This window comes from Phascolarctos cinereus, unplaced genomic scaffold (genome assembly GCF_003287225.1).
Source record: "Phascolarctos cinereus isolate Bilbo 61053 unplaced genomic scaffold, phaCin_HiC Scaffold_4;HRSCAF=312, whole genome shotgun sequence".
Classification (NCBI taxonomy): Eukaryota; Metazoa; Chordata; class Mammalia; order Diprotodontia; family Phascolarctidae; genus Phascolarctos; species Phascolarctos cinereus.
Genome location: NW_027555847.1, coordinates 578,742,340 through 578,767,227, shown reverse-complemented (window position 1 = coordinate 578,767,227; position 24,888 = coordinate 578,742,340). Strand labels below are relative to the sequence as shown.

Below are 24,888 nucleotides of genomic sequence, written 5' to 3'. Positions count from 1 at the left end.
TTAAAATAATCTGATTGTGACTTTTGATTAAACTGATCAGTGACTGATGCCATAATCTATGCAACTACAATCTGAATCTCTGCCAATGATGCTCACCAAAAACCAAAAAGAAAAATCATTCATTGATTTCAGTTTATTTTGCTCCTGTACTCTGCAAGCCTGGTGTGTTTGCCCTGATGAAGACGTTCCATCGATATTCTTTAGTTGTAGCATTAAGAGTTTAACATTGCAGTAAAAGAGAATATGTGTGTTGTGTATGTATGTTATTGTTTTCTTGAGAAAGATCATAATGTTTCAAGGACAGCCTTTTTTATATGACTGCCATATATTTCCATTTTCTAGTTTTTTTTAATTTTGAGCACCATGTAAAAAATATTTTCAGGTAGTTCTTCCTAGAATGCAGTAGTTATTTGGCAATGCTGCTTTGTCCTGCAATGTTTTAGTAACCATTCCTTAAGAGGGTTGCCCTTTTCTTTTGGAGGTGACATGATTTTAGTAGTCTATTAGGGTTTTACAAATAGATAGAACTTGAATAGTGTGTTCTTTTTAAATATAGAAATGCATATGAATGTGAGTAACTCTAAAAAACCAATATTCCTTTGAAAACCCTTAGAAATTTTTTCTTATTGTTAGCTTTAGATTACCACCAATATGAGAGAATCTTTAGGAGGTGAACCATGGCCAGGAATCATTCACTTATTCTAGTCATTTTCTTTTTTCTTTCCTTACATGACACCTCATAAGTCAATTGAGTGAACTACAGCAAGAAGCATATAGTCTATCTTACAGAGACTACTATAATCAAACTGCTGTTTTCAGAGAACTATCGAGAACAGCCTCAGGCATCCCAATGGGACCATGTCATATCTTGATTGATAAAACACCATAAAATACTACAAAGGGAAGTTGTAGAGTCTATAATTCTAGAAGTAGCCAAAAAAGGAACTATACAACCATTTGTCTTGGTTGGTTTAAGTTTTCGCCTACCTTTAGCAGGGAATTAAACTAGATTATAGATCATTGTATCTCTATACTTCTATTCACTCTGAGGAGGCAGGAGAAGAGTGGCCTAGATAGCAGAAGAACATGCAAGAAAATTCACTGCCATTACTCACCAACAAAAATCCTCTGAAGCTCTTCTCTCCCCAAATTCATGTGAATAGGAAATTTTAACATTTAAAGTTTTGATTCCTTTGAAGGAATCCTGGATATTTACTGTTAGCTATCCTCTAGTTCATTGTAGAAAATTCCCACATATCTATGATGATATACCATTATCAGCACAGTTCAAATCAAATGGGATTTTATAGGATTATGGTGGATGTTCAGTATTATTTTTGTAAGAGAAGATTGTGGGAAAAGTTTCATCTAGAATTTACCTTTCTTAATATTTAAAGCTTTAATTATAGTATCTGTAAGTAAAGTATCTATAAGAAATCAGCTTAAGTTCTTTGCAGCTCAGTTCTTTTACTAAACAGTATAGAAGAGAAGGGAATGTATCTTAACTAGAGAAAAGTGAATTTTAAAAGTTACCAAGTAGAAACTCCCCAAATTTAATCTAAAAAAAAGTTTTCATTTTTCCTATCCCCAGAAACCTGAGAATCCTCAAAAGTTTTTAGTTAGGGAAATAAAAAGTTGATAAACCTTAATGATGAATCTTAAAATTATTAATCAAGACATACAAATAATACATTTTAAGGTAGATGGAAAAGAACTTGAGAGAATCCAGAGGACCGTGACCAAGATAGTGAAAGTAATGACATGTGAGAATGGGATGAAAGAAGTGCAAATTTTTGTCCTGCAGAAGAGAAGATTTAGGGGAAAAATGATTTCAATTTTCAAATATTTGAATGACTGTCATATGAAAGAGGTATTCAACTTCTACTTGGCCAGAGATGACAAAATTGCAAGTAATGGGTTAAAATCACAGGGTGACAATCTTAAAATAATAAAATTTGGAAATGGAATAGAGCTTAAAGGCTATCCAGTTCAACTCCGTGCCACCTTGATTTGAAAGATCTGGAAACCAAAGCCCAGAAAAGTAAACATGGCTTACCCAACACTGCAGTGGTAGTAAGACCTGAATCAGGATTCATTCTCAGGTCCTTTGACACTAGAGCTAACACTCAGTTCACTGCACTGAGCTAACTCATAAGGAACAAGAAAATCTAACAATTAGAGCATTTTAAAAGTAGAATAGTCTACTTCAGAAAAACAATGGGTAATTAAAGACTTTGGAACAAATATTGAATAAGCAGTAGTCAAATACATTTAAGTAGAGGTTAATGGCTGCTGGGGTATTTTTTGATTATGAGTTTCTGTTATCTATGACACCTTGTGAGTTGATTATAACTGATAGTTATTCATTCATGTTGTTTATGCCAAGCAGAAAGAATGATTGTTTTATCTATTTTCTTTCCTTTTGTCTATCCCATTTGGCTTTCTGAGGATGAGATTTTGTTCATCTATTGAATTTCAGGTGTAATGATTCTTGCAGTTTTCTCAAATGCTTGGATTCAGCTCATTCAGCTCTCTTTATTTCAATCATTACTACTCAGAATCACTTTTTAAAGTTTTAGATTTAAACTGACCATTTATTTAACTTTTTTTGCGTGATTTTGTAGGATAGGATAATTGATCAACTTGTCATTAAGTATCTATTAAGCATGTATTATGTTCCATGTCCTGTACAGAGTCACAGGGATAAATTCTAAGTATCACTATTACTTTCATTATTGTATATGAGGTTCCCTCCATTGAAGCTTTAATTTAATGCTTCATTGTAACATGGAAGTAACCCTGAGTCATCAAAGGCTGTGCCAATGAATTTCAAGGTCTTGACAATCTGGAAAGGCTTCAAGTGCAGGTTCAGTGTGGAATATACATCTGCAGTCTGAAGGGATGCTTATTGTCAGAAAGTTGGGTACCAGGTGATGATTTATTTGTGGTCCCAAAAAAATCATGTCTACCAATGGAAGTACAGAGTGACTATATTCTGCATCAGTAGCAAGGATACCCACACAGATGAAGAAGTCATGGAATTTTGAAGAATTAATGTTTTTAATATATGAAAGACAGAATAGCTAGCTTGTGAATCAGGCAGGTTGATAAAAAGAAATATTTTATAATTTTAGGTTTTTAGCATTTGTAACTTGATTAAAATATGAAAGCTGAGAATGACCTTGAGCAGAGGGCCTGTGTATTTGCTGAGATAAATTTTTGTTTGGTTTCTAGGACCAGTGGTTTTGGCGGGTGAGGAACAACAGAGTGATGGATGGATACCCCATGCAAATTACTTATTTCTGGCGGGGATTGCCTCCAAGTATTGACGCAGTATATGAAAACAGTGATGGAAATTTTGTCTTTTTTAAAGGTAAGAATGATTAATATCAGGCTGATTGAAATGTAAAATGGAATTTTAATAAATCTTTGGAAAATGTGTGTGTGTACATATACATATATGTGCACACATATACTTGAAACTACATATATATGTGTATACTAATTGTTCCAGTTGGTGAGAAACCTCCTTTAACCACAGCAAATCAGTAACTGTTCTACAATTTAAATCTTAGGGAGTTCTGAATTTCATATATATGTTATATATTATGTAATATGTAGTTTTACATAATATTTATATATTATGTATGCATTATATATAATATATATAATATATATAATGTATAACACACATATATATGTATGCACACATATATAGCTATATGTACACGTGTGTGTGTGTGTGTGTGTGTGTGTGTGTGTGTGTGTGTGTGTATACACACACGGTATGATATAATTAAAAGAGCACTTTGTGGTAAGAGAATACAATGCAATGAGCAATGGATTTGGAGTCAGAAGACCTGACTCCAAGAATCTTATCCTTTCACTAACTTTATGACCATGGGGGTAAGTCATTTAACATCTCTCAAGCTCAGGTTACCTAACTTTAAAATGAACATTATTGAAATGAATGACCCCATTACTTAGCATCAGAAGACCTAGGTTCAATTTCAAGTTCTGTCATTTTCTAGTTATAAGACTTCAGGAAACTGTGTCTGTTTTCTTATCTTTCCAGTTCTAATAGTCTAGGATCCTATGAGCTTTAGAATGGAGACAATAATGTCTGCCTCTCCTGCTTCATTAGCTTGATGTGCTAATCAGATGAGATAATGTATATGTACAGTGCTTTTTAAATTGTAATATACTACTTACCTACAAGTTACTATTATAAACACTGATACTATAATAATGTGATTGTTCCTTTATCCCATCCACTTCAATACAGTGGAGTGAATGGCTGTGAATTGTCTGGTGAAATTGTGAAAAGTCATTTAATATTGGTCCCAGATGGGTTGTATAATTTGAAATATCAAATACATTTGAACTCAATAGAAATTGTCAGCTCATCTCTCCATGCTGTGATGTCTTTAATTGTATTGCGCATTTCTGATGTGTGCATAGTTCTACAGCCAGAAAAATATGAATATGACCTAATAGTATAAAAAACAAAAATGATTACTATATTGGTAGGGGTTATAGAAATCTTTGTGTGGTGTTTGGATTAACTTTGTAAGTGAGATTTGTTTCACTTTATTTTTAAATATAATCCTCTGATTTTACAATTAAAATTATACTGTAATTTTCAAATTTTTATTTTAAAAGCACAGAAAAATGTTAATAGAAGTCCTTTTAAACAAAGATTATCTAGGGGAAAAAGTACTCCTGTCAAAGCAACAAAAATCTCTGAAAATTAATCAACAGTGCTATAGTGGAGCAAGTATTGGATTTGTAAGTAGAAGTGGGTTTTAGGTATGGATTTGACACTGGTTGTAGGAGGTGATTTCACTGCATTATTGTTAACAATATATGTCTGCAGATATATACATGTACATATGTATGTATAAATCAACTGATATTCATTAAGTGCTGACAATGTACCAAGCATTGTGCTAGAGGCTAGGCATATGAGTACAAAGAATGAAATAATCTTTACTCACAATAAGTCTACGTTGTAATAACAGATATCAGACACATAAAGGTATCCAGCAAAAATATAAAGTGAATAGGTGGTTAGGTGAGTATAGTTTATATGAAGAACACAAGCAGTTAGGAGGAGGTAATCAATAAAGGATTGATGAAGGAGGTTTTACTTGAACTGCATCTCAAAGAAAGATTTATGAAGTAGAAGTAAGGAAGGAGGGTTTGCCTAGCATCTGAGGTAGCTGGTGCTAAGGCACAGAGACAAAAGATAATGTTGTATGTGAGAAAAAGAGAGAAGGCCAGTTTGGCTGGAACTCTGAGTGCAGGAGAGAGAGTAATGTCCAAAGAAAAGTAAGGGGCAAATTGTGAACTGTTTTAAAAGCTAAACAAAAGAGTTTATATTTTGCTATGGAGGAAATAGGAAGCCCCTTCATTGATTGTGTAGGGGAGTGACATTGTCAGATCTCTACTTAAAGAAAATTACTTTGGCAGCAGCATAGAGGGTGGGTTGGCAAGAATAAGAGAAACCATTTATGAGGCGGTTTCAATAATCTAAGTGAGGGGTCTTGAGACCTCTAATTAAGACAGTAGGAATATAAATAGAGAAAAGGGTTTAGAAGTGAGAATTTTGGTAAAGATAGACATAACAAAATTTAGTGGACTAAAGTGAGGAGCTGAGAAGTAATGCTAAAGTTATGAACCTGGGCCACTAGAAGGACAATGATGTATTTGACATAAATAGTGGAATTTGGAGGAGAGTTGGTAACAAGTTATTTTGCATACATTGAATTTGTGATGTGTCTGAGATATCCAGTGTTAAATATCCAATAGCTGATTCAGGAATGAAAATGAGGGAAGAAACTGAGACTCTCTGTGTCTGTTTATCAATACATATACATATGCCATGAAGTCATATACTACTTAGAAGATTCAATAACAACATTGCATGTATATACAGTTATGTGTGTATATATTGTTTATGTATGTGTATATATGCATAGTCATACACACATTGTATATGTGAATCATTTGCATTAATATGATAGCTAAATCCATGGGAGATAATGAAGTTAACAAGAGAGAGTATGTATGGAAGGAGAAGATGAATTCCTCAGACAGAATTATGTGGAACCTCACAGTAAGATGGTATAATATAGATGATGCTTTCAAAAGAGTGAATTCATAAATGAGTGAATGAATGAATGGTGAGTATACCAAGTTAGATATCCAAGTCAGGAATATAGTCTGAAACAGGTAATGAATGGGTTTTACTTCTCAACTCTTCTATTTTAGTATAGAAATCATTATCTTTTCCCCCAATCTGCCCTTTTAAAATTTCTCTATTGCATTTAATGTAATCATCCTTCCACTCACCCAGATTAGCAACCTTGTTATTTTCAAGTGTTCTCTTTCGCTTACCGCACATATTCCCTCTCTCCCCCGAGGTTCAGTCCTGGATCACTAACTGCCCGTTGCACACTTCAAACTGGATGTCCTGGAGACATCTTAAAATCAACATGTCTAAAACTGAACTTACAATTTTCCTACCTACACCCTCCCTACTTCCAAAATTCCCTATTTCTGTCAAAGGTGTCATCATCCTTCCAGTGTCTCATGTTCATAATTATGGCATTATCCTCAATTTCTCACTGCACATGACTAATCAGTGCTTTCATATCTCTCATAGTCAATACCTTGTCTTTACTCACACAGCTACCAACTTACTTCAGGCCTTCTTCACCTCTCATCTAGATTATTCAAACAGTTTCACAATTTATCTCCCTGTCTTAATTCTCTCTCACTCCACTACCAATGGCTGCCAAAGTAATTTTCCATGAACGCAAAAATGGCACTCTTCCAGGCAACCAACTCCGATTTATCCTTACAGCCTCATTGGACATTACTTCCCCTCACACACTTTGATTTCCAACCAAACTGTCCTTTCTATTCTTTGCACACCAGCACTTTATGTCCATAACTTTACACTGACTCTCCCCTATGCCAGGAATGCGTTCCCTCCTTATTTCTGTACCATATGCAGCTTGGGCACAATCTTCTTCAAAAGGCTTTCCTGATCCTTTAACTGCTAGTGCCCTCTCTCCCAAACTACCTTATATTTAATTATTTTGTGAATAGTTTATGCATACATATATGTGTATTTGTGAACTCTCTCTCTCTGTGTATATATGTGTGTGTATGTACATATGTGTATGTATGTGTGTATACATACACACATATACATATATGAAGAGAGGGAGAGAGATTATTTCATTCTTCAAGCCTGTGTACCCAGCAATTAGTACAGTAACTGGCACGAAGAAATGACTGATTGATTGATTGATTCAACAAGCTGCCAAGTCTTATAATTTCTTTCTCTAAAACACCTTTTGAACATATCTCCTCTTTATTCACATAGCCACAATTCTAGTTCAGGCCCTCATTGCCTCTCAAGTGACCTATTGTAAAAGCCTTCTAGCTAGATTCTCTGCTTCATTTCTACCCACTCTAAATCATCCTTCTTATCACTGCCAAAGTGATTTTCCTAAAATATAGGTGTGACCATGTCAAATCTCCCCCCGCTCAACATCCAGTGGATCTCTTTTACCTATGTTTAGGTTCAAATATAAACTCCTCTTTTGGGAATTTAATTTTCTTCACAATCTGCCCCCCAATCTTACCCATGTTTTAATACATCATTTCTTTCTTTGCCTTCCACAGTCTGCCTGTAATTATTTACTCACTGCTCCTCATGTATGCTGTTCTGCCTCCTATTTCCTTGTATTTATGCTGGCATGTCTACCATACTTTCCCATATAGCCTTTGCCCTTTCTAAATTCTGGTTTCCTTTAAGATTCAGTTGAAGCATTATCATCTATAGGAGATCTTTCCTAGTCCTCCCAAATTTTACTACCTTCACCTCTAAGCTGATCGTCAAGCTATTCTGTGTTTGCTTTGTATTTATTTATATTTATATCATACCCATCATTAGAATATAAGCTCCTTGAGAACAGGGTTTATTTTTTCTATTTCTTTGTATCATTGTTGTTTTTCCCAGCCCCTAGAACATGGTCAATGCTTAATGAATTTTCATTGATTGATGACCACTGAGGTACTGGAGTAACATAAAGGAAAGATGAGTTCATCTAATGACTTTATCGCACCAAATGGCATTACTGCTCATGCAAAGCCTAACACATCAGTCACAACACATTATACTAAGTGAAACCTTATCCCTCTTTCTAATCCACCTTGTACTTTTAACGTTCTGCCCATGTCTAGTTCACGGGGGATATATGTGGGCTACATACTCAGGTCTGATCTCCTCTTTTTGTCCTCTTGGTACAAGGTAATGTTTTATTACCATCTTGTGAATTGTTTCTTGAGGCCAGATGCATTGTTAACCTTTGTAACTGTGGGAAATAATACATGAAAGGCACACTGGAGCCTTATTATGGAGGGCTTTGAATGCAAAGATAAATATTTTGGACTTTGTTCTGTAGGCTTTGAAGAATATTTGAACACTGTGTAAACTCAGAGCTGTGTATCTAGTTGATTAATGTGGCATTGGTGGGTAGAAATGAGTAGAGAGGGGATAGGTTAGTGATAGGGTGCACTAGAGGGACTGAGAACAGTTATCGCATCATCATAATAAAGGTGAACCTATCTGAATCAGTGGAATTTCCGCAGCAGGATTTCCTTACATGAATGAAATCCAGAGCCCGAAAAAATGAATGAATATCCTTCCTCACTTCTTGAGGGAGTCTAAGTAGTTGCTGCCTATATTAGCTAACAAGGTGGAGAATGAGACAATTGAAGAGCTAACCAACCTGTTATTGACTTCTGCTAAATACCATAAGAAAACGTACTAGTTTAATGTTGTCTTTATCATTGATACCATTCAACCATTTTGTGGTTGAATGCTATTCCCCTCTAGGATGAAATGAGATCTTTAATGCTGTTCCCTAACATAGGGTCTCCTCAGGAGGGTCTCTGACACTACTTTCTTTAGGTAATCTTCTGTTGTCACCAACATTTGGTTTGAATGGGGTGGGGAGAAGAGGTTGTTTTCCTACGACCATGGTCCTAGGATTCCTAGCTTTTCTCCTATCTCTTCTGTAGCAGGGTAGTTTCATCAAATGGTCATTGTAGCATCTATGGAGCACTATCTGAGAGTCCAAGGGTAAAATTATCTTTACTATGCTGTGAGAGGCAATCTTGAAGTATAGACTGGTAAATGGAAAATTTAGAAATTCATTGTCTTTTTGTATTCAGCTATTTTGACCCAAGTTTAAGGGGTTAGAAGTCTCTTCTAGACTTACATCCCTAAAGAAGTAGACTTTTTTTTTCTATACCCTTGGTCAGCAGGCAAAATCCACTCTGTGCATTAACTTTTCTGTACCCTTTATCACAAAGGCAAAAACCACAAAAACCATTAACCATTTGAAACCATAATTCAGACAGAGCCCTTTATTTTCTGGCCATAGCTATTAGCTAAGTAGATTTTCCTTTATTCTGAGTGTACGGTGTTTTATTTAGCTCTCTAAAGAGACTTTATCACTAGCACTAAGCCTTCAATTTTAATTGTGCTATCCTGAGTTCAATCCCATTTTCTAAAAATCCCTCTCCTCGGGTTTCTAAAAGTTCTTAATTGGGTGAAGATTGAGACGTGTATTTTTTATATGTAACCAATGTGTCTTACTTGACTATGCATATTAGTTGTCTGGGTTTTTTTTTTCCTTTATTTTTTTCTGAGGAAGATGGGAAGGAGAGAAATTTTTTTTGTTCCTTGAAAATAAGGAAATTATTTTTAAAAATCTTCACAAGTTTACTAGAAGGAAGCACCCCCGAATTTCTCATCACCTTGAATTATTTCCCACCCCCTCCTGAACTTACATTTCTAGGTCCACATTTTTGGAGCCTTTTTTTATCTTGGGTAATTTTAGCCTAGAATGATAACATTTAAAATTTTAACATCATTCCTTTTTCTTTAGCTAGGCTTGATATACCCACAGGTTTACAATGATTTTTGTAAACTTTTTTTTGGCCATATTTTCCATGCCTATCTTCCACAAAATCAACCTTAAAAATTTAGAAATGTACCTCAAACATCATTAATTTTTATTAATTGTCATTATGCTTCTATTGTCCATGAATTTCTCTTCTCCAATATGTTTATATTTTTAACCTATTCCACAACGTATCAGATTCCATCAGCATTCTATTGTGTAATGAAGTCAGAGCTGGACTTTGGGTCAAAAACATCTGCTTTCAAATGCTTATTCAGATACTTCCTAACTTTGTAATCCTGCTCAAGTTATTTAATTCCTCTGACCCTTAGTTTCTGTCTGTAAAATAAGAATAGACACTGAATTTGGAGATCTGTTGCTAGGACTAAATGTGAAAATGTCTATAAAGTACTTTGCATCTGAAAGTGCTACAGAACTAAGTTATTATTATTGCCACATCAAGTTGTACTTTTTTTTCTAAATTTAAATAGAATTTCAAGTACTTATTGTTTCTGGAATACTTGGATTCAGTGAACAAATTCAGAGTATCCTTAACCATACCAATATCTTTCATGGTTTTATAAATCTTTACTGTTATACCCTCTTAGCATTTAAACTCAGAAATGTGGATTTTGTTCATCTTTACTCCTATGGTTGCTCTATCCCCTTTAATCACTTGAAGTGCCTGTTAGTGGTGTTTTTATGATTTAGTTTTTAATTTCTTGAGACACTGTGCTCAGAATTGCTCTTAGTACCCTATGCACATGTTTGTCTTGGTTTTATGAAACACTAGAGTTTTCTTTTGTTTCTTACACCTTTCCATTGCCATACCAAACCTTTGTTCAGAACTCCTAAACTAATCAAGGTGCTATAAAGAATTTCAGTATTGCTTTTCTTCTCCACTTTCCGTTACCTTTGCCTTCCCTTCCCACTCTTCTCCATCTTGGATAATATTCTTCCGTTACTTTGTTCCCCCTCCTTCTATTGATCTTTGACACCTCTTCCCCTTTATTCACTGAAGAGTTCACTTAGAAACACACTTTTGTTTTTACTTTATCTTTCTTATGCAAAAATACTCATCTTTATCCTTACTTTAAGCTCTCATGAGAATTTTGGGCTATAGGCTTAACTAAGTGCATGTGTTTAAACTACAAGTGTCCACTTTATTCTTCATAATATTGGGAGAATAAAGCGGCAGTATCATGACCAGGGAAAAGTAGAATGACGTTAATGTCAACTGTCCCAGTGGATATTTCGAAGTAGAATAAAATGATAACAAAGACCACAGAATTTATTCCCCTAACATATATGGGTAAATACAAATATGAATTATATAGTTTAGAAATTCATAACGTAGAAATAGTAAAGTATTCAGGCAAAAAGAAGGATTTATAATTTAAATAACTTACGAATGTAGCTATTTCACACTCTTAAAACCATCCCTTTGCTTCTTTGAGTGCCTACCTACAGCCTAGGTCAAGCTATAAATTGTAAATGAACCAAAGTGCAATTTATATAGATAAAAGAAAATAAATTCTCTTTGGAAATCCAATGGCTTTTTACTTTTAAAATTCTTTTTTCTTAAATTATACAATTTACATAGACATTTTTATATTTCTATATACATTCAAGAAAGCAGTTATTTAAGGAGGCAGGTTAGCATAAGTGTAGAATGAGTGGTGACTTTGAAGTAAAAAACCCCTACTTTGCATTCCAGCTCTCTAGGTTCAATTCAGTTAACATTTATTAAACACCTACTGTGTACTAGGTACTACAAAGATAAAGTGCAAACAGTAGTGGTTCTGGCTAGCATGTGGGACCTGGGGTCAGGAAGATCTCACTTCAAATCTCACGTCAGACACTTCCTAGCTATGTGACTCTGAGCAAGTCACTTAACCTTTTGGTACCTCAGTTTCCTCATCTTTAAAATGGAGATAATAATAACACCAATATTCTGAGTTTGATCTGTAGATCAAATAGGTTAACATATCTAAGCTCCTTTGTAAACTTTAAAGAATTCAATAAATACTATTAAGTATTATGTAAGTATGTACTATTATGGTATTAAGGAATTGTCCCCTGCACTATTTAGAACAGTACCAACAACTAGGAAACCAGAGGAGGTTTCATGTAGGAGGTAGCACCTGACTGAGCCTAGAAGGGCCCTAACAATTCTAAGAAAAGGAAGAACATTGTGGAGGACAGCTTGTGTGAAGGCATAGAGAGAGAAAACCATTTACTAGTTGTATGACTGAGCAAGTTGGTAAACCTGGTTGAGCTTCAGTTTAGGGTTTTGAAAAAAAATTGAAATAATAATATTTGTTGTACCTATTATCAATTAAAAATTGACATGCTGTTGTTAACTGTTAGATATAGATTAATCTAAAATGTTGTTGTGAAGTTCAATTTTAAAAGTGCCTTAATAAAATGAGTTATTGGCAATGTTATCTAAAATTAAGGTATGGCGGTAATAGTCCCTTAGTGTGAACCCCTGAAAATCAATGACTGTCCTTCTTGAAGAGTGGTCAGTTCACTATAACTGCCATCTCTTAGCAAAAGCATTTCCTTTTACTTTTTTTTCATAATATCAGAATATGAAGTTAACTTGAAAACAGTAAGAATTTACCATTAAATGTGATAAGACAAGAGAGCAAAGGAAGGAAATTTTGGAAATTGTTATATGGACATATACACATATACATATATATATATATATATATATATATATATATATAGAGAGAGAGAGAGAGAGAGAGAGAGAGAGAGAGAGAGAAGCAGAGAGGCTATACATATAAAGTAAATCCTGTCCTTCATTTCATTAATTGCCCGTATTTGTACTGCTACAATTCATACACACACACTCACATATATACATACACCTATATAAGTGGGGTGGGGAATATGGGTTGTGGGTAGGTGTGTATATATTTACATATTCATACATAACCACCCCCACCCAGTGTGTGTGTGTGTGTGTATGTATGTGTGTGTGTGTGTAATTTACAGTACAACTAAAGGTTTCTAGAGGTCTTTACAAATATCATGTCATTTGATCTTTCCAGAAACCCTGGGTAGTAGCTACTTTTAGTCTTCACATTTTATAAATGAGCAAAATGAATCCCAGGGAGGTTAAGTGACTTGCAAAGGGTCACATAACTAAGAAGTATCTGAGGTATCATTCTGACTCAAGGTCCAACACTCTATCCACTGCCATGGACTGAACCTGAGAAATCATATAATCCAGTCCCTTCATTTTATAGATGATAAAACTGAGGCACAGTGATATAAAGTGACTTATGCATGGTCATATGCAACTAGTATAATTACAGTAATAATTACAGTGTTGTGATATAAACCCAAATCCACTGATTCCAGTGCCAGTTCTGTCCTATAATGCCTCCTAATTGTTAGGACGTTTTCCTCTAATACTGATCCCAACGTTGCTTCTCTGTATCTCCCATTCGTTGCTTTTAGCTCTGCCCGTGAGAATCAAACAGACCAATTTTAATTTCGTCCAAGTGATAACTCTTAAGACAATTGCACATAGCTATTATGTATCCCCAAGGCTAAACATCTCTATTTCCTCTAGAAAACATCTGTAAACATCTCCATTTCCTTCAACTCAACTCAACTTTATATGGCATTGAAGTTGAAGCCAATCATCAGTCTAATGAGAACACTCTCTAGCTTATTAATGGCTTTTATGTGGTCTTTGTATTCTGTGACTCCCTTAATGCAACCTGAGATCACATGAACTTTTTTTTCTTTTTTAATATGGCAAAAATTTTTGGTAACAACAATTGTTGGTAACTGGTTACCTGTGTATGCAAATGATTCTATGGAGACTGGTGCAGATGTCAGTCCTCTCTTTTCTTGTTGCATCCTTATCTATTTTCAGTCTATCAACTTGGCATTGATAATTGGAATGATTTCTCATTCTGGCATGTTTACCAAATCAGATACATAATCCCTTCCCTTAAAATGCAAAAGGCTGCCTTTTAGCCACCTTTCTCTATTAGTTCATTGTGCTAAGGGAGTCCTTTAACAAAATTGCAATACGTGAAAGCAGCATACTCTAACTGCTAAATGTCTTACACCTTGAGTGTGGTCATTATTTGAATGTACCCCAAGCATTTTTGACATAACTCTAGTAAACTTTATACAAGCCAGATGTTTATATTCATATTCACCAGTGATCTGGACTGAAGAATTATGAGAAAATGACATCAAAGGCATATGTTAAAATGAGATTGGAGTAAGAAATAGAATAAAGTTATTTCATGGACCACTGAGAATATAAATAGATTCAAAAATAAAGTTGTCAGACTGTCAGACATGCAATACAAAAAAAGTCATTAAACAGTGTATGTCCTTTTACTCAATTGTACCACTATAGATGTATACCCAAGAGAGATTAAATAAACAGGAAAAGGTCCTATATGTACAAAATTATTTATAACAGCTCTTTTTGTGATGGCAAAAAAACCCCCTGGAAACTAAAGAGATTCTCATCATTTGAGGAATGACTGCATAAATTGTGTCATATGAATATGATAGAATGTTTGTCCTATAAGAAATGAGGAAATTGTTTCAAGGAGACATAGAAAGACTTATATGAACTGATATAGAGTGAAGTGAGAAGAATAATTTATAGTATAACATCAGCATTATGAAAATACATAATTTTTGAAGGCTTTTATAAGTGAAGAATGAACTCAGCAGAAACAGGAGAACAAATCATACAATAACAAAAATAGTGTAAAGACAACTTTGAAAGTCGTAAGAACTATGATCACTGCAATGATTCCAAAGGATCTATAATAACCTAACCACTTCCTGACAGAAGTGATCTATTTAGAGTGCGCAATTACACACACACACACACATATACACACATATGTGTATGTATGTATTATGTGTATATATATATGTAAATATATGTATATATATGTATATATATATATTATATATATATATATATATATATATATATATATATATATATATATATATATATATATATATATATATTAATGGATACTGGAGTGGTATGCCATCTACTTCTCCAGCTCATTTTACAGATGAGTAACTGAGGTAAACAGGGTGAAGTGACTTGCCTAGGGTCACACAGCTAAGTGGCTAAGGCCAGATTTGAACTCTAAAAGATGAGTCTTCCTGACTCCAGGCCCAATACTTTATTTGCTGTGCTACCTAGCTGCCTCAAAAATAATTAACATAAATCAAAAATTGGAAAAAAAATGTTTTTGACAAAGATACATAATAATGCAAAACAAATTCTCTCACTGGCTGTATGTGAAGGGTAGAGTCACCAGTTAATCTTAGTAGTAGACACCCAAAGGCATTAACCTATTGTGGCTCAGAACTCCTGAGCTCAAGGGATCAGCCACCCTCAGCCTCCACCTCCCTGGTAAGTGGGTCTTGTACGAATGTACCACCACATGTAGCAGTAGAGATTTTTGAAGACTATCTACAAGATTATACATGTGAGGAGCTTCAGCTTCAGTGGTAGAGGAAATAGTCATCTATATAAAGCAGCTGGTTTTCAAAATACTGATGAACAAATATTATATTTATTAAAAAAAAAAAACTTAAGCAGATGAGCTGCAACAGGCTAACTTGTTTGAGTGTCTATACTAAGATTGCCCAGACAGGGGTGAAATGAACCCAATATGAAACAGAACAACAGGTCAAAGCTCCCAAGTGGATAGGAGTGAGTCAAGCCTATGATTAACCCTTTCACCTCCAGCCTGATTGAGATTGGAAGACCCAGTTTTCACAATAAATAAAGTTTCTTTATTAAAAACATAGAAATAAGGGTCATTTTATGATTGTTCTATTCCTTAGATAAGAAGCTTGCAACACATTGCTGGACCTCTACTAGACCCAATTCCTTCCAGTTTGACAAGAACTGCTCAACCTTTTGCTCCATGAGTAGCCATGGTTAGCACCTCCCCTCTCAGGCCCCCCACTAAGATAAAGTATGAATAAGATTGTGGATAAAGAAATGACATTGACATTTGTTTTAAATAAGTGCTTCTCAAAACTGTCCATATTTGGGGGCAGCAAGGTGGCACAGTGGATAGACACTGGCCCTGGAGTCAGGAGGACTTGAGTTCAAATCTGGCCTCAGACACATAACACTCACTAGCTATGACTCTGGGTGAGTCACTTCACCCCAATTGCCTCACCCCCCCAAAAAAAAAAGAAAGAAAGAAAACTGTCCATATTTAAGTAATTTGAGCAAGGTTTTTGTTCACATAAACTTTAAAAATATATTGATGGAATTCCTTCATATTGTGAATGTACTTGTTTGTTAAAGTAAAAACTATAAGTAACCATTAGTATTTTTATATTTTTGATCTGTTAGGTGTCTTAGAAGTCATCTGGTCTAACCCACTTATTATAGAGATGAGTGAACTGAAAGTCCTAACTGAACTAAATTAATATGTCCAAGGTTAAATAGAATTTTACCTAGAGATGGGTTTCTGGGATAATTGCTTACCGGAAGAAAGCAATGATTGTCAGCTTAGAGTAAAATGAAAAGATGACATCTGATGAGTTTCACCATAAAGTGTAACATATAACTTGACCTTGGTGTTAACCAAAAGATTTAGGGCATCAAACCGCAATTATTCGCTTGAAACATGTATTCTTTCCTTTTTTTTAAATATTAATGTTTACTTGGTAAAATGAAATAAATACTCCAATCTGAGGTCAGTACGCCTTTGGCAAGTTTATTTTATTTATCTCTTTATTTGATTATTAAATCTTCCATACTTCTTTATCAGGATTCAGGAAGGCAATAATAAATTTACATGTCTGTTTCAATTTTATTTTATACTTTGAAATTTTTTTAGTAATGTAACTTTAAGAAAAAAATTCATAATTTTCAGAAACTTTCTCAGTCTCTGTCACTTCCTTTCACCATTGTGATGTTAAAATCCTGTTTGTTTTGCTATATCCTACCACCTGGAACTAAATAGGACATGAAATCATAAAGGTTGTTAACAGAAACCATATGGACTTTAAAGTTAGATGTTTATTCAAATGAACTGAGTAATCAACCTAAAAGCAATACCAGAAAGATTAAGTTCTCTAAGAAAAATGTAACATTTGTTCCAACTGGCTTTTAAGATAAATTTTTTTTATGACAAGAGATCTTTCTGAAAGAACTATGTTCTTAAAGCTCCATCGATGTATACTTATTTAGTCATCATTAAACAAACTTGTTTATTGGCATGACTGGTGTTTAATGTGAATCTAACAGATAATAAAAGTGGTGGCCCTGTTGGTAAGGTTCTTTTTCAAAATCCTGTTAGGTTTCACTATCATAATAGAAAATAACTATTACAACAAGATTATATCATTAAGCATTTATTGAACAACCTCCATATGTATAACTCTGTACTTAGATATGACAGAGTAATATAACATGATGGAGCTTCTGCCCTAAGAAGATTGCAGTATAGTGGAGAATATGTAAACCTTTAGGAGCATTTACAGAACCATTGACAACTGAATGTTAATTAAGTGCAACAGAATATATGTGCTAAAGGAACACAGAGTTAGTTCTGAACAAAGTTGGTTGGGGTTAATTACGAATTGCAGCCCAGAAGAGCTGAGCTTTGAAGAGGGAAATGACAAAATGTGAGGTACAAAAGTCAGTCTTTGAAGCATGTCTCATTTGCCCTTATTTAAAAAAAAGTTTTCTATTTAAAATATTTCTTTCATTCTTTTTTAAAGAACACCAAGGCTCTTAAAACTTGTAAATGAAAACTTAAACTAACTTTCATCAGGGCACAAAAAGAATATTCTAATTTTATTGCATTCTTTTTGCCCTATATCCACTTGGAAAATTAAATGTATAAATCACAATTATTGTCAACTTAATTTCATAAAAAAAAGTTTTGTCCTACAAGTACTTAATTGGAAATTTGCTTCTTCTCTTACTCCTTACAATGTGCATAGCTGCTAAAATCTTTTCATGGAGTGTTATATCTAATATGTGTCTGATGAGTTTTTCTGATTTAAAAAAAACTGTTCAATGAAGGATTATTGGATATTTTTCAGACCCTTGGTTTCTTCTGTTAAGGAAAGAAAGCCTGTTGGTAAAAAATCTTTTGTAGAAATGCTCTGTCAGTTTAAAAGGAAATGCAGAATTTTTTTTTCTCCCATCATTGAAAGGAAATACTGGGCTTCCACTGTAGGAATGCATCCCTAGAGAACATGGAAACAAAACAAAACAGGTAGAATGACAGGAATTTCCTAGAGGAACTGTAACTCTCATTTGTTCACACATCGTTCCCCTCCTGCTGACACCCTGGAAAATATACAGACTAAGGCTGTATGAACATTTTCTGAAGCCAAATACAACCTGAAGCTCTGTGTGCCTTGGGAAAAAAAAAAAAACTCAACAGCCAGACTGCAGAGAAAGCATTGGGTGGTTTCCTTGGAAAGAATGGATGATGCTATGATTTACCAAGGAAGAACAAGAAGGGATATGCTGATCCATGCTAGAGTGCCTCTGCTTGAAAGCTGGTTATGACCAGCTGAGAGAAGCTGATAAAAGATTTATTCTGTAAAACCAGCATGGGAGGGATTTAAAATATATACCCTTTCCTAATGAAGAATGTGATAAAAGTAAAGCCTACTGTTAATCACGAAGATACAGGCTAGCATATCTTTCCTTAAACTTCTCTTCTTGAATAACACAGAGGGGTAACTAAAATATAATAAAAACTCTTAAACAGATTTCTAGATTTTCTGTCCCACTGAGTCTGGCATGGACATGATCCTGGAACTTTGGGGTGAAGTTTTCTTAATGCAATATACAAAATTTTACCAAAGGTAGGTGTGTACCTGTGGCATGGCCATTCCACACATAATTAAATAAGATAAATTAAATTCTACGGTCTGCCAATGTAATGTTTAGATGTCATTGTATTTTCTCAATACAATTATGTAACTTATTCTTTACTTCTTTATCAGTCATTTTATCTTCAAAAGAATGAGATCCTGCATTGTAAGTTCAAGGAGGCAAAAGCCATTCTTAATCTTCAGGCTAAATTTGTTATGTAGGTTTATTATCATTATAAGCCTAATTCCTGTTGAATCAGTAGAATTATGATCCATATTATAGCCTAGGTAAACTTCATCCTGGTAAATGTAATTGCTGAGACATGTCAATGGTCTTTGAAAGATCATGGAGAATAAAAAAAAGTATGACTGTTCTGGAGAAAGGAAAATGTTTATATGATTTTCCCCTTCCCCCCCCAAAAAAAGGCAAGGGAACAGAATCTGTAACTTCTAAGTCAGTGAGTTTAAATTTGATTACTAGGGAAATTGAGAATGGATCATTAAATAGATTGTTGGGGAATATCTATAAAGAGAGCAATGAATACATAAAGCCAGCAAGTCTTCACCAAGAGTAGGCAATGCCAAACTAAACTTATTTTCTTTTCTGACAGGGTTACCAAACAGGTGAATTAGGAGAATGTTATAGACATCCTATAATTTAATAAATTTTAGCAAAACATTTGTTAACATATCCCATGCTATTCTTGTGTAAAATATTGAGGTATGTGACTTGCCTGATAATTTAATTACATGGATTCAGGACAGGCTGAATGGTCAAACACAAAAGGTTGTCATTCATGCTTCAATGTCACCTTGGCAGAAGGTTTCCAGGGAACTGCGCTTGGCCTCATGCTGTTTTACTTCTTTTTCAATGATTTGGATAGTGGGATAGATGGAATGTTCATCACATAGGTAGAATGTAAGAAGCTTGTAAGGTTAGCTAACACACTATGTCAAGATCCAAAAAGAGCTTGACAGCCTATATCATTGGTCTAATAATATGAAATTTGGTAGGAATAAATATAAGGTTTTATACTTGCATTCAGAAATTAGCTAAAGAAATACAGAATGGGTAAGATATAGTTAAACAACAGTTTGAATGATATCTGGGTTATTTTGGCATAGTGAAAGCTGAACATGAGATAGCAGTGGGATGAGGCAGCCAAAAAAAAATCTAATGTATTTTTGGGCTACATTAAGAAAGGCATAGTTTCCAGATACTGGAAAGTGATCATTGCTTTGTATTCTGCCCTTACCAGATCGCATATTGAGTTACAGAGCTCAGTTCTGGGTGTCACGGTTTATGAAGCTCATTGAGAAGGCAAAAGGAATGGTGAAGGGCTTTGAGTCCATGTCATATGAAGACCACTCAAGGAACTAGACATGTTTAGCTTGAGTTATGAAAAAAAATAAAAAGATGTAATAGCACTCAATTACTTGAGAATCTCTCATGTTGAAAGAGCAACTAGATATCTTCTATTTGACCCCACAAGGATAAAACTACAAACAGTGGGTGGAAGTAGCAGAGGAATATTAGGTTGAATGTTAGTAAAAATGTCCTAATGATTAGTGCTCTCCAGAATGATAATGGGCTGCCTTAGGTGACAATGGATTTGTCTTTCTCAGCATTCTTCAAGAAGAGATAGTGGGTATTCCTTGTATGTATACCTTGGACTAAATAACCACTAAGTCTCCTTCCAGCTCTCAAACCTTATTATTTTCTGGAAAACATCTGGAATTTATGTAACATTTTCAAGTTTGCAAATAGGTTTACATACATATTGGCATACTTATTTTATTGATGAGGAAGCTGAGGATCAAAGTTGTAACTTACATATATGATCATATGGCTCTCATGTTCTGAGTCAGCATGTCTTCATCTTTTTTTTTCAAGAATGCCATGAGAGAATCTCTTAAATGCCTTGCTAAAAATCTGTGTAGAAGATGTTTACATTTCCTTGATCTACAAATTTAAAATCTTCATCTACAAATATAGCAGAAGCAAAAGAAAAATTAAATAGCTCTTCCCTCGCTCTGTTGTTAGTGATCATTTATTCCATTCAATCCAACCTTTCCTTACCAGCCTTAGCTACTTGCTTTTGCACATCATACACTGATCTTACCAGATTATAATACATCTTTTGAATTCTGTCACATGCCCTTATGTGCCACATGCCCTTTGTCCATATGTCTTTTTAATTTTTTATTTATTTGGTGTATTGATCCACATCAGTCACTTTAGATAACTATTTTTACTTTTTCCTTCTAATATTTTTTCCCATTTATGACTTCAGAATGTTATTCTCAAAAGACTCCTATCCCACCTAATCTGACTTTCCCTATTCAATTTTAGTTCATGAGATCCACCTTATGCTGGCTTTTAATCCTTTAAAATCTGGTATATAAAAATCTAGGCTGTATGTCAAAATGTTTCCAGCTTTCCTCTTCTTCTCTTTTAGAAATTCTTACTTTTAGTTATCACTTTCCTCTGTGCTTTCCATAATTTCTTCTCCAACATCAAGTGTTTCTTTGTTGGCAAGAATCAAATCCCAATTATGATTTCCTTTTCTTTGTTGCTTTTGAGAGATGAAGTCATTAAGGCAAGATTAAGAATATTAGCACCTGTCCTCTTTTTTCAGAGAGGTTTCCAGATGTGTGTATAGTAGAAGTTGCCTTTATCTATATTATGCCACCATGCCGGGCATGTGATCTCTTTTCTAAAATGATCTATTATTTTTTTTGTCCGTGTAGTCTATAATACACATCAATGTCAATATTCCTTACATTTTTGCCTCTATAGGCAAAACATTCCACCATAATTTCTCTCTCTGGTTCCTGTGTTCTGTTACATCAGCATATCTTATTAGTTTATAAGACTACTGTAGCCCTCCTTTTCTCCAGATCTCATCCTAACAAGTCTCAGTGAGTCTGTGAATCCAGATTAATCTTCTTTCGTTAGGCCATCCTGCTTGTTAGCCTTATTTTATAATTTTGCATATAAAAATTAGGCCATAGGTTTCATTACTGATTAAGTTTATTTTTTTATTTTTCCTCAATTATTATGTACTTCCAACTCTACGGAATTGTGGTAAAGAAAAAGTTTTATAAATTTTAAAATCTCTACAAATTCGAGTTAGTGTTGTCATCATTATTCAGAAAACTAGGAAACCTGGATAAAGTGAATCTCTTCATAAACCCCTGGAATATTCGCTGAAAATTTGAAGTGTTTATTGTCCCATACATTTGTATGCTATTTTTAATCAAAATCACTAGTATAAAAGTCAGTTTGAATTTCTTAAAAGTTTTAATTATTTTAAAATTTAATATTTTAATACTTTAAAGTTGTTCATTTGTTACATTAAAATGCTATCATAAGTCGAGAACTAGAAGAGATATTGAAAGTCTTCTAGCCCAACTGTTTTTTTTTTTTACAGATAAAGAGCTTAGACCCAGAGAGATTGAGTGAATTGCCCAGTATCACAATAGCAGAACTGAGATTTGAACCCAGGTCGTCTGACTCAAAATGACATCAATTTTCACTGTACCACACTTACTTTTAATAAAGGCTGTTCTAATGAATAAAAAGGAATTATCTACAATGATTTGATCAAATAAGTGACTATTAATATGCAGACATCCTCACATAGTGCAAACTTGTGGCTTCTAAACTCTTGGTTATCTTCCTCCATGTTACCTTGGCCAAGTAATATAACCTCCCTGAACCTCATTTTCCCTATCTGTAAAATGAAAGGGTTAAGTTCTAAGTTCTTTTTCTCCTTCAAATACATCATCCTATATTGGCATCACAGAGTAGCAGATAGAGGGTCGGCATTGGAGCCAGGAATACTGGATTTGAGTCCTAAATATAACACTCACTAAATACATGAGCTTGGAGAATTTATTTCTTCTCATGGTCTGCAGGGAATTCTGTAAGACTATGTGTTTGGTACAAGTTGCTGATCAGTATCAATGAGAGGGAATCACTGTATCAAGAGTACCCAATATATATGAAATCAAAGGTCTTAAAAAAAATGATCCATTCTAAAGGCGATTTATTCAAGGACTCCAAACAAATAAAATATGCTTTGCATCACATTCATTTTTGAAAAAAATATATACAAGTTATATATACATACATATATTTAATTATGATTTCTGAAATTAATATTTGTATTTTGTACAGGTAACAAATACTGGGTGTTCAAGGATACCACTCTTCAACCAGGTTATCCACATGATTTAATAACACTTGGAAATGGAATTCCCCCTCATGGCATTGATTCTGCCATTTGGTGGGAAGATGTGGGGAAGACCTACTTCTTCAAGGGTGATAGGTAGGTATATAGTTCATAGAATTTATTCCATCCATGCCTTTAAATAATATATGAATCACCTTGAAGAAATCTTTTCTTCTATTTACTTGCATAATCATAGCTCTACACAGATACTCATTACTAGGAACCTGGTTATGCACATGTAAACCAAAAAAAAAAAGATTTGAAAGAGATATATTCATCCAATGGGATTTCAAGATGATTTTCCTAAGACCACTGAGAAAATACTAAGACTATCACGTGAATATTATTTCATTATGGCTTTCATTTCAGTGAGACCTATTTATTTCCTTAAGGTGAAAAATGAGTGTGTTTATTCCATATATGGGTGTCTCATTCAAATGGCATTGCCTTAATAAAATTTCTTATCCATGCATCTATCTCTTTTTGTGTTTTTGTCCTCAGTTTTTTTTTTATAACTGCACATATTTCTTAGGAAGACTTTCACAATTTCAGGAAAAAAAAAGTGATGAGCTCTTTATCTATAAAGTGCTATTTATTTAGTTTTCAGCAGGCAGGTAAGACTGTAGCCAGCCTAAACATTATTGTACAACGTTGTTTTGGTTTGTAATATTATTTTCCTTTAGTGTTACTTCCCTTTAGTATTTATTGGACATTACAACTTTGAGCATGTCACTTCCCTTTTCTCTGGGCCCTAGTATCATCTCTAAAATGAAGGGTTTGGACTAAATGACTTCTAAGATAATTTCCAGAGCTAAATTTGTGATTTTTTTCATCCTACTTAGAGTAAGTGATGGTCATAATAATCACAGTAGCCTAACAGATAGGAAAGTAGCTTCCTTGGTCTGTTCATGTCTTGAGAAAATCACTTCCTGTCTTTGGACCTCTCTTTCATTTTCTGTATAATGAGAGACATGATGAACTCTAAGGTCTCAATCTGTTTTAACATATAAAAATTTGTGAACTCAATATATACACAGGGTCGCAAACAACAATGTCTAGGCTGAGAGTGATTATAAATTACTTTTTGGCAAAGAATAGCATTTGATATTAAAAACCAGTTGTTAAATCATTATGAATGTGCTACTCCATGTTATTCTTAATTATTTCTTGATAGGACTAGTTAAACCATGTTTCCATCATTTGAGTGAAAGAAAGTAATTTGGACTTAAATCCTTACTGAGCCAGGGTCAGTTCTACCTTCATGTAAGATAACATGACTTCCTTGTGAAACTAATTCATTAGCTCAAATTTATTATATGAGGGAAAAGTAAATAACTAAATAATATTCCTTGATGCTTGAAACAGAAAGCATTTCAATTGCAATTGATTGGAAAGTCAGTCTCTACCGGGAACCAAAAAAAAATCCCATAATTTGTCTCCTGCAGTTCAGAAAGTTTATTTCAAAATTTATTCTTAGTTACTTGTTTTGTACTTTCATATTCCTAAGAAAATAGGAATCCAACTTTACTCAACAGTGGCAAAAACTTAAGAGATATTAAATCATAGTCTTCAAGTCAAGACCTTCTTAAAAAATGTACTTAGCAAAGCATTAAAATGAAAGAACCATCCAAGGAAACTTCTATTGATGGGGAAGTTGCTACTTAAAGCCATAAGACACATAATGACACTCAGCAGGACATAAGTGCAATGCAGTATGGAAGCAGAAGAATGAGGAACATGAGCCTTGCCGAGATAATTGAGCTATAACAAGATATTGACCACCAGTG

General features: G+C 34.1%; 1 protein-coding gene across 1 annotated transcript in view; it reads left to right on the top strand.

Moving 5' to 3' along the window:
• Positions 1–24,888, top strand: part of MMP16 (matrix metallopeptidase 16) — a 365,749-nt gene that overhangs the window by 318,232 nt on the left and 22,629 nt on the right. The window contains exons 7-8 of the mRNA XM_020970086.2: positions 3,235–3,373; positions 23,047–23,197. Coding sequence (XP_020825745.1) covers positions 3,235–3,373; positions 23,047–23,197 — 290 coding nt within the window. The remainder of the gene's footprint in view (positions 1–3,234; positions 3,374–23,046; positions 23,198–24,888) is intronic.